Below are 11,422 nucleotides of genomic sequence, written 5' to 3'. Positions count from 1 at the left end.
ACTGCCAAAGCCCATGGGCCCAGGCTCTGGGCGAGCACATTAAGCCCTAAATAACAAGTGAATTTAGAAAAGAAAAATTAAAAAGTCCATGTTCTCTTTATCGGAAAGAGTAATAGAGCACCGTAAACGCTTTTTTTTTTTTATTTTTTTTTTTTAAATTTTGACTGCGTAATTCTTTAAGGATAAGTCTAGGCTTTAATAAAAAAAAAAAAATCCTTAATGAATTGACCTTGACTTGATCTTTAATTTTGAAAGCTCAAGAACCATTCAAAGTACCTTCTCCAATGTTCATTAGCGACAAGTTTAACCGAGTTTTAACTTAAAAAATCCAAAAAATCTTTACATGATTAAGGCAAAGAATTTTATTTTAAATTTTTTTTAAACGAAGACATCAAGTCAATGTGGGTTTGTTGTTTCTTCATTTCAATTTGTCATAGAATTATTTATTTATTTATTTATTTTTTCCTATGGGATTCCAAAGACAAAAGCAATCGATTAAAACAAAGTGGACCACCTCAAAAGAAGAAGATGCTCTTTCACAAGCTTTTTATTTTGGTTTTTATCCAACATTCACATCAAACATCACCTACCAATATTATCAAATCCTTGTTAATCTCCTAATTTTCCAAAGAGATAGAGAAATCAAAGAGAGTGTACGTTTTTAATGACTAAAATCCACAATAGCCGTTAGGCCATTGACTCACCAAGAAAAGACCATAAAAACAGGATAAGGAAAATAGCGAATAATCATAAACAAATTGCCGACCAAATTTGACTAAACATTTTGTCACTGTAAATTTCTTAACACCCACTCCTCCTCAAATACCTAAACCACAACAAAATTATTATTATTATTCTTTTTCAGTGTGACAAATTAAAGAATGAAAAGAAGAAAAGTAAACCGGCCCAATGATCAAATTCTTACATAGCCTTTTCAATTTCGGTAGACTTTTCTTTTCGGAAACATCTTTTCTTGGTGAACTTGGAAGTGCACTAGCCTGGATAGTTAGCTTCCACACCTTGACAGTCTTAATTAATTAGCGTTCAATTATATAATTTGGTTTACTTGGCATTAATGAAACAAAACCTAGGTCAATAGTTGCCTAACACCAGCACCTTTCACGCCTACAACTTGACTAATTTATACTCCTTATTTATTTATTTAATTTTTTTATTTTTTTTTGGGGTGTGTTTCTTTAATTTTTGAATAATCTAATCTTCTCCAAATGCAAATTTAATGTTTTTCAATTTTTTTTTAATTAACAATAACTGTATTACCAAAAAAATAATTGGTTGTCCAGCTCCATGGAAACCTTTTTCAGAATTTTAAGATAAGATTTTTAAGAAGTGAAGTTCAATGTATTAAATACAAGAGTTAAGTTTTGAGCATGAAATTAATTAAGTCGATTTCGAAATTATCCTTGAATTAGTCGTACATTGTGTCCCCCCACACCCAATCACAAAAAAATAAATATATAAATAAATAAAGACTCATAACTTTTGTGTCTGTTTCATCTTTTACAATTAATTGGGTGTTTACATGTAAACTCCAAAAAAACAAGAAAGGTGCGGTAGTGTGGTAATTTTTATTAAAAATTACTTTAAAAAAGAAAAAAAAAAAAAAGCAAAGTGAAATTGAATGAAATGGAACTAAGCCAATATTAATTGTTTATAATTGGACTATGTTATCTTTACAAAAAGGTCAGATTATAAGATTGATAGTGGTAAACTTAATATTTTAATTAGCATTATCACCTTGGGTTATAATAATGTGATTCACAAAAGCATATATAATCTCTATTTATCTTTTCAAATATTAGATTTGACATGGAGATATAAAAATTGCTTGTCACTGTAAAATATGTTTTTGACAATACGGAAACAACATGATAACATTCTGATTTAGATTGCCTCAGAACACATTCGATTTCCAATCCAAAAAGCTGAACAAGTATCAACAAAAATCTTCCAAAATGGCATTGGAAAATGACCAATTATATATAAGTGATTCTGATTCGCAAAAATTTCAAATAGTTTTTCATCGAAACTTTCTACTTATAAACTTGTAGAAAATGCCTCATCATTTATTTGTTTTCAGAAGATGGCAAAACAGAAGCAAATATGAACAAAAATATTAATAAGTCCGTCGTATGATTCTCGAAAAAAGGTTTTTTTTTTTTTTTTCGTTTTTTGTGTTTGTTTTGTTTGGTTTTTTTTTTAGTATGAATCCAATTAAAGCTACTATACCTAAAAAGTCCTGCAGCCACAAAGAGCATGTATGAGACAAAGAAAGTTATCTTGGTTTTCTTGGTGCAAATACTGGATTTATATCCTTAAGCCGTCCCAGCTGGAAGTCACTCATATATATTTGATAAAAATGCAGTAAAATGTAGATAATATTAATTTCGATTCAAGCAAGCGGCTCATACCATTCACATTAATTTGTTGTTTCAACCAATTTCATCTCATGAATATCATGATCTTATTATTATTATTAAAATATTTAACGCAATCCCCGTGAAACACCAAAACGCACCAATTGAACACCCAATTTTCTGTCAATGGTTCATGATCTAAATCCCCTTTATGCATATGATTCTTCAACTGTTTTAAGTGTCATCGACTGCTGCATCTATTTGGGTCTGCCACTATAAATTGTCAAAAAGGTGGGATTATTATTCAAATGCTTAATATTAAGTACAAATCTTATCAGTTTTTTTTTTTTCCCTTCAAAAAAGCTAAAAAAAAGTTTAAAAAATCTCACTTCCCTACTTTTTGGTTGGTATTGTCTACCATATGCTCCTCCATCCAGATAAAATAATAGAATTAAACTTCCACTTGCTAATAAAATGGTATTTATGTCCCCTTTGAAACATCCATTTCAATGACCACTTATGTGAAAATCCGCTTCCCCAACCTATTAAAAAAAAAGAAACTTAAAATTTTTTCTCTAATATGTAAAATAATAAGAGATGGATCACAAGTTCAATAGCGTCACAATCAAGAACCTCACAGAATGGTTAAGGGGTCCAATTCCAAAGGTCTTAATCTGAAGCACCAAAGATGAAGAAGTAGAAAGTGAAAGAGAAAGCTTATAAAGGAAGAGACGAGGAAACAACTACCTCAATATATATATACCCACTTGTTCTTGTTCTTTGGCTGAGTCTTAGTTTTTATTATCTTCCCAAAAACTCACATACAAGCAGCTAAAAGCCAAATTTCATTTCCATTTCACCATCATCATTTGGAAAAAAGCAAACTCTCCAAAAGACAGAATCCCAAAAACCCACCAAACTTCATCCATAAAAAGTACCCCACATATTACATCTTGTCATATGAATAATCATCAATATTTATATATAGATAGATTAAGTTATAGGTATGTTTATAATTTATATATATATACATACCAAAATGTATAATGACAATCTTTAACTATATTTAGACACAGGTCCACATTAAATTATATATTATACTCTCACTGGCCCTTAATTAGAAGGGTAACATGAACTTAATCAACCAAAAAAGTGAAATAAAGAAAGTATGATAAGGGAGTAGTAGCTTAGCTCCATAGAGCATAAAATCTAGGACAAAACGATATGGTTCTAAAAAGTTGATTGGGAAACTTTTCTACTACACATTCACAGCTTCAAAAAAAGGGATATTCCAAATACTACTCAATCTTTCCTATAGGAATTTCCTCTCTTTGTTTATGCGACTTTAGAATATTATGAAGTAAAAAAAGGCATTTTCCCAAAAAGATCAGATAGTGCAACCCCACAAACCACACCAACATAAGGCTGCGTTTGGCTAGAAGAGGATCTAAAAAGACATCCATTTACAAGAAAAAAAAATTTTCAAAAAAACAAACAAAACAAATAAAAAAAATAAAAAAGTGGGGGATATTCCATTTTACAACAAAAAGGCATTATCTTTTTCTCACCCACAAAATCTTTTACTCTGCTCTGCAAGAATAAAAAGAAAAAAAATAAAAATAAAAAAAAATAAAAAAGCTACAACATACCAAAAAAGTTAAATAAAATAAAAAAGGAGTGGATTTTTTTTTTTTTTTTCCTCGTCAGGACCAGTTTGGATTCTATACGAAATTTAGAACTCTCTGGGATCGACGAAAATGGACAAGCCAGGTGGTGACTTGGTCCAGTCACCGACGGAGCCGTCACTGTAGTCCACGAGCCTCTTAATGCACCATAAATCCTCGGTGCACGATAGCCTCTTCCAGTGTGGAATTCCTAACCTAAGCGGTTCGCGACTTGACACCTCAGTCGCCACCACCCCGCACCCACGATCTTTCGCCAAATTGTGCGCGTACGCACACAGCGCCTTCATCATCTTCACCTCGTGTGGCCCTTCCCCTCCCAGACCGTATAAAAAGTGAAGCCCGAACGGCCTGAATACCTCCGGCACAGAAGGCAACCCCAACCAGGGCAATGCCCGGTCGAGGATCCGGGTCGTTTTCGCCAACGCGCGCTTCACCAACGACGCGCCTCGCACCTCGAGCGTGAAAACGTCTTTGCAGTTCCAGACGCTGAGCACCGTCCAGGACTCGGGCGGGTTGGCCAGGAAAGCGGACGACCCAGCCCACGATTCGGCCGAGTAGGTGCCACGTGGCACGGCTAGGAAAGTGCCGAGGCTGAGCTTGTTGTTGAGGACCGAGTCAATGTCGCGGGGGAAGAACTCGGTGGTGGAGAACCGTTTCCTGTAGAGCAACTCGGCGTCGGACGAGTCGAGTTGGATGATGGTGACCCGGGACGGGACCCTAACCCGGTGGGCGTACACAGGGTTGACAAGGATTGATGGCGTACGGAACTTTGAATAGGCGCATTTGTCGGTGAAGAGCTTAACGGAAGCTTGGTTGTCGTTTTCGGTTGCTATGTATGAATATTCAGCTCCATTTTCCCTAAACCACTCCTCCAATCTATCCACCAGCTTTAGCCCTATTCCCATCCTCCTATATCCATCCAAAATAATAAATATAATTAATTAAACAAACAAATTTATGGGTATTTAAAAAATTAAGACCTAATAATTGGAGGGTACGTTTTTATTTTTTTTTGTGTCATTAAAAAATAATAATTTAAGATAATGGGTCACTTTTCGAAGTCCATATTTGGATTTTGAATAATTTAATAAAAGAACAAAAAAGTTTGATCATAAAACAAAGGTAAGCAGTACCTATGCGAAGGAGAGACACGGAGGCCTAATATGTAAGCGAGTTTAGTGTATACAGGGATGGGTTTTGAAGGAATTTCGTTGCTGTTTTTTCCATTTCTGGAGACTTTCTTGCCGCATGTAACGGTTTTGATGCAACCTCTAATGATCCCAACTATCTCTTTCTCTTCTCCCATCTCAGCCACCTGTTTATTCCCATTTTGACAAAGCCAAAAAAGAAACACGTAGAAAACACCACCACGTTAAATACTTTATATAAATGTTTTCTGATACTCTAAAAAGATAGAAAGCAATAGAAATTCAAGATAGAGTGGGAGCGTTTAAAGAAGAGGAACAAACTTTTTCTTTCTTTTGGTTTTTCTTCCTTAATAATAATAACAATAATAATAAAGACAAAAAGAAAAAGACTTTAAAAGGGACAAATATTTGTGTTTTATGTGTTTATGAATAGTGGTGGGCATGGAATAGTAGGGGGAGTTATTTTTACCAGCATAAGATAGGCAGGTGAGTTACGGACCCTGCAAATCGGGTCACCCATGAGGTCGATAAACAGGGAAAGCTTCCCACTGGGTCCAACTTCGCACCTCCTTTCTACATCTTCTACGCCCAAAGCATCTTTTTTTGGGTCGAACTCTCTTACCACTATTATTCTATTTGCATATTTCTCGCCCACCATGTTCTCTAGTACTACTACTACTACTAGTAGCAAATCTCAAAACCAAGAACTACTAAGAACCGACCAAAGTGTAAAACACAACCCAATACTGCGATTGTGGAGTTGCAAACTGATGGGGGTGATATTTATAGAGGATATATGATTAGGAAAAGCTGGAGGGTAAAACAGGGGTAAGCTAATCCGATAGAGAGAAAAGTTTTTTTTTTTTTTTTTTCCCAATTTCAAGGCCGTGAAATAGCCTGAATAGCGTGTGTTATAAGCAATAAAAGCTAAAGAGCATAGTAGGCTTCGAAATTTGAGAAAAACTAGAAGAGTAAGAGACCCAGTTCATATATGATCACAGAATTCATAAAATATTATAATAAAATAAAGAAAGATAAAACGTGGAAGATGGGGGGTGGGTTGGTTTGAGTGGGGTTTGTGGTTATTTTGGGAGGGCGTTCAGTTTCTTTCTTTCTTTCTTCTCCTCTCTCGTCTTTCTCTTAGGTTGTGAGTAGATCATCATTGCAGAGGTACAAGTGCCCTTACGGTGCCTTTAAATACCTGATTTTTGGCCCTTTTTTTTTTTTTTTTTTTCTTTCTCTTTCTAGAATCCCCACTCTTTCCACTTCTTTTTTCTATTTCTCTTCCCTCTTAACTTTCTCTCCTCCCACGCTTTTTATTTAATTCCGTGCTTTCTTTTTTTTTTTTTTTAATTGTCTTTATCTCTTCTCTCCTCTGTTTATATAACCTTTTTTAATTTATTTTTTCCCTCTTTCTATCTATAAATACATGGAATAGTGGTGGTAGTAAATAATAAAGGGAAATTAAATAAATATAGTAATAAACACAAAAAAATGAAATAAAAATAAATGAATCATAATAATAAACAAAAAACGGAAGAAGAAAGGAAATGGCGGCTGTGGCTGCGCAGTCTTGTGGGGTGTGTGTTATTTAGCTATTTCTATATTTTTCTTTTTCTTTTTCTTTTTTTTCAGCTTTCCATTTTCTCAATTAAATGGGGTATTTAATCATTTATTTCTAAGAAAAGGAGGCGTTGCCATCATGACCCCATTTGTAATCATTATTAACCTTTATTGGGGAGAAATCTCTCTCTTTTTATCTCTCTCTATATCTCTACCCCACACCCATCCCATCCCCACCATTCATCACATTACAACCATTCATGGACATGCATGCATATAATATACATCCAAAGTGGGCCATACGGGTAAAAAAAATTTCGAAGTTTTTGATGAGATATATGATATATATGCATGCCATGTATGCATGGAGGGACCCCTATGATTGGAAATTTTATTGATGCGATGGAATAAAAACTTTGGAAGTGACTTTTTTTGTGCTTTTGTTTTAATTTTTTGTTTTGGGTTTCATATCTTTTCGATTAGCTGTGACGTGGCTAAATTTACACCGTTTGTCCAGGGAGACAACCACTGGTTTTTCGGCCGTTGATTTTTATTTTTTTAATTATTATTTATTGGCTCTGCAAAAGCGGCTTTCCTTTTTTACCGCCCACTAGTAGCAGTAGTGGTAGCGTGGATTTTCCGGTGATCATCATCTTAACCCTTAAAATCTAGATGTACGGCTGTGATAGGTACTCATTCACGGGGCCAGCGTAGGTTTTCGTCATTGTATCCATGCAAAAGGACCCCACTACGCTATCTCAATAGATAAAGCCAGTCGGTCGGTTGGATGCGTATCGTCAATGATGGATTGGCGTTGCGTTGGATACTTTAGCGGATACATATTTAAGTAAATAAAGAGTGTTTAATAGCAGGCAAAAAACGGTTTCGACAATGATTGGGTATTCAAAATAAGTGGACACGTCATCATGAAACGGGGTTTTCCATTTAACGACTAATTATTCAATCATTTTTTTTAATATATTAAAAGCTTAGTTATAAAATAAGTAACTGCATAAGAGCACGAGTGTAGGGGGTGGGGGATAAGAATTGAGTACCGTCTATTTTGTTAAAATTATTATTTTTTAACCTTTGAATATTACTTTCCGAAAACGACCCAAAATTTTCTTATTTTTGATTTTTATAAAGAAGACACTCATAAGTCATGACAGTTTCGGAAACTAAGGAAAAGCCACTTTTTTTTTTATGATGGTATTATTTAATTTTTTATGGTATTATTTAATTTTTTTTCAAAGTCAGTTTTTCTGTGAGACATATAAAGACATTTTGAGTAGGTTTGAGAGGGAGAGTATGAACAAAGTATATGATTGTGGAGTTCATGTATTTAAAAGTATATTATGTGAACAAAAAAATCAGCTTAAAGATGGAGAAAATAAGAACGTAGGGTCAACCGACATTTGACGGGTCCCATGGAAATATACTCATTTTCGTTTTTATTATAAATTAAAAAGGGAAATTTCATTACCAAGTATTAAAATTTGAGAATTATCATAAGTGATAATTACCGGTTGAAGTGTTCCAAATGGACAATAGAAAAGGGGTGTAACAAATCTTGGTTTTCATTTTGGGGGGATTTTGTTGTTTTTGTATTATTTATTTGATTTAGACCATTCTCCAATTAAAAGCCATCAATAATTGTTATTAGTAGTTTAATTAAACAGAGATTGATTGGTTATAATAGAGATGTTTGGGCTCTGGATCTCTCAATGAATTTTGGCCTTTTCCATTCTTTTATCCATATTATAGAAATTTTTGGAAGCTTGCTAACAAACTTATTGAAAATCCTCACTAGAAATCCAGATACAACTAGCTAGTTTGATATTTTAATAACATTCAAATGTTTAAAATTAGTGCTGAGTTGGCTTTAGCCCCGTAAATTACTCTATGATATAACTATTATTTCATAATAATTTTTTTTTCTTTTATTTATGGATATCAATTGATCAAAATTATCTCTCAAATGTCAAGCTGAGGTTTTAATTATCTTATACTCGGTGTATATCTTCGACAATCGACATTTATCAAAAGCTGATGATGAAAATCAATTATCGATTAGAATATGATTTATGGTAATAATTATTAAAATAATAGAACCAATGATATTTCCTCAAATCTTATAAATTTGGTCATGATAAGGACAGAGCAACAATAACAGCAAAATACAGGAAACCTCCTTTAATCTATATCCCATACTTGAAAACAAACATAGCATCTTATTTTGATGTCGTAAACTTTAAGAAAACATAGGAAAATTTAACGAAATTTCCCTCTAGCATATAATGCATGCTTAGTACACAAGAAAAGTATCGGAAAATGCATAAAACTTTGCCTTTCATGCAGAGGAAGTTTGAAAAAAAAAAATATATATTAATGAAAGATATATGTGCAAAGTGAGCTGTATTTTACTTAGAATTAATGGTAGACACCACAAGACTAAAATATATGTATATATACTAGCTATATAAACTTAATTCTTAAATTATCTGTACTTCATCTAATTTCAACTATTATATTAGGTATTTTCTGTCATCTAATTTGTAATTTAACATTGTTTTTTAATTTCAACTTAGTGTACATCAACTCAATTTATTTACATATAATTTCTCGGATTAAACAAGATTGAAGGACTAGCACGTATACAGAAAGTGCTTAATATTCTTGACTAATTTGACATATTTATTGTCTTCTTCAATTGGCTATTTTCGACTCTTCTGCAAAGCAAGTTAAATTCAACAGCAATATTTAATTAATTTTTACAAACTTAAAAAAGACGTTGGTTAATCAAAAGGGAAAAGGAAGAAAAAGGAAAGTGACATATATATCGAAATAAAATTTAAGAAAATGAAATTTGATGTTGATCATGATAATAACACTAATAATGTTAAAGACATAAACGAAGATAACGACAGTGATAACGACATTATTTTATATAATATTAAGTATGGTGACAGGAATGAGTTTTGAAGAATAGTGCTTAGTTGACCAATGAAAATTAATTATGGTGAACTAGTTTAGATTTGTAACTAAAAGTCATTTTTCTTTTGAATGATTGTCCCTATAGATAGTCAAAATATAGGAGGCATATTACTTGTACATACGTATTAGAATAAATTAAAGTTAAACGATGACATAAATAAAGCCATGATGATATTCTCTTGTTCCTTCTAAATAAATTATTAATTTTCAAGTTTAATTAAGGAAAAATCCCAAGAATCCACCTTTATTTTTACCACCAAATTATTCGGTCTCTATGATTGTTGAGCTCATTTATATTAGATTTCGAATCACAGAAGATTATCGACATCCTCATAAGAAGCTTTAAACCTTGATTTATTTGATTAACTTAAGCTTAAAGAATAATTCTAACGAAAATATATATATATATATATATAGTAAATTTTGTATAAGATATTGTTCCGAATCTTGCTTATTAATTTAGTAGTTATTAGTTAATAAAACACGAATTAAATGTTGATCCGATCTTAAACAAGTTGATGTTTTGCTGATGCAAGTGATGGATCATGGAACTTTGACCATATTCCAAACACATGGTCTTTGCGAATTTTTTGGCTTTTGTTTGCATTTTTCATCTTCCATATTTAGTTCTTATATAAATTAAACTTTTTTAAGAAGTATAAATATTATTGATTAGGTCGATGAGGGATCAAAGAAAAAAATAACCCAGTTGTTCTAAATTGTCCAATCGAAAACATTAACAAATTAAATAAGGTACAATAATAGTGTAGGACCACAAAGCTCTCCAATATGAATAGAAATCAATCCCATGCGAAGTTTAACGAAATCATTTCTAATATTTTAATTAAAAAATTAAATCTTAATTAATTAATAAAATATCCAATTGGTCAAAAAAGAAGAACATGGGTCCTCGACACGTATCATGTTCATATGTTTCACAAGTGTTTTTTTTTTTTTTTTCAAATAAAAAAAATTAGAAAACAGTTAGGGACAAATGCCAAGACAATGGCATTGGAGATCATAGTGTTAGGGGGATCTTGTTCCCTGTTGGCTTTGTAATCTAAACTTAGTCTCCGTACGTGCCCTTTTTACCCCCTCCAATCATATAATAATATTATACAGATCACTAATTCTTTGCAAGCACAACCAACATTGTATGGCCGGTGCGAAACAACGAGTCCACACATTAGGCGATGTCTCTCTTTGTGGGATATCACATGGGATTTTATTTTGAGAGGGAGGAATTTGGGCGGGCACGACGAAGATTATGTCAAAAGACAAACCCTTTTGTGTTAAAACCAAAAACGCAGAGTTTCAACATGTCCACAAAAATGCTGCAGATTGTCTTGCCCATTGGGAACGAATCCAATAGCGGTGTCGTTAATGGGTACGATTAAATACAAATTAAGACAGTTGGACCCAAAAAAAAAAAAAAAAAAAAAAAAAGGAAAAGAAAAAAAAATTTGAGTAGCTTGGTATCTACCTAGCCAATAGCTATAGAAGCTAGGGTTTTGAGAAAAAGTTGACTTGACCCTTTATGCTTAGAGAAAATATTGATGGGTGATGATGATTATGATCAGTGGGGATGGTGTGGCTCGAGGAATATTATTGATGATCATATGGGTCTCTCTGGCTATACAATTAATATATAAAATAT

The 11,422-nt window shown here is 32.8% G+C and overlaps 1 protein-coding gene across 1 annotated transcript; it reads right to left on the bottom strand.

Moving 5' to 3' along the window:
- Positions 1 to 3,910: 3,910 nt before the first annotated feature.
- LOC107424940 (probable N-acetyltransferase HLS1) lies at positions 3,911 to 6,505 on the bottom strand. Its single transcript, XM_016034842.4, has 3 exons — positions 5,678 to 6,505; positions 5,194 to 5,375; positions 3,911 to 4,969 (listed from the first exon to the last, which is right to left on the bottom strand). Exons 1-3 carry the CDS (start codon positions 5,864 to 5,866, stop codon positions 4,108 to 4,110), a joined length of 1,233 nt encoding a protein of 410 aa, XP_015890328.3. The 5' UTR covers positions 5,867 to 6,505; the 3' UTR covers positions 3,911 to 4,107.
- Positions 6,506 to 11,422: the final 4,917 nt, after the last annotated feature.

The sequence above is a fragment of the Ziziphus jujuba genome, chromosome 7, assembly GCF_031755915.1.
Source record: "Ziziphus jujuba cultivar Dongzao chromosome 7, ASM3175591v1".
NCBI lineage: Eukaryota > Viridiplantae > Streptophyta > Magnoliopsida > Rosales > Rhamnaceae > Ziziphus > Ziziphus jujuba.
This window is presented reverse-complemented; position numbering and strand designations above follow the sequence as displayed.

What these genes read in the sequence shown, in the direction of transcription:
- LOC107424940 (XM_016034842.4), bottom strand. Translation starts at nt 5,866, where the DNA reads ATGGTGGGCGAGAAATATGCAAATAGAATAATAGTGGTAAGAGAGTTC. An exon ending in CACCTGCCTATCTTATGCTG is followed by an intron (nt 5,376 to 5,677) that starts GTAAAAATAACT and finishes GGGAATAAACAG; the next exon opens with GTGGCTGAGATGGGAGAAGA. An exon ending in CGTGTCTCTCCTTCGCATAG is followed by an intron (nt 4,970 to 5,193) that starts GTACTGCTTACC and finishes GGATGGATATAG; the next exon opens with GAGGATGGGAATAGGGCTAA.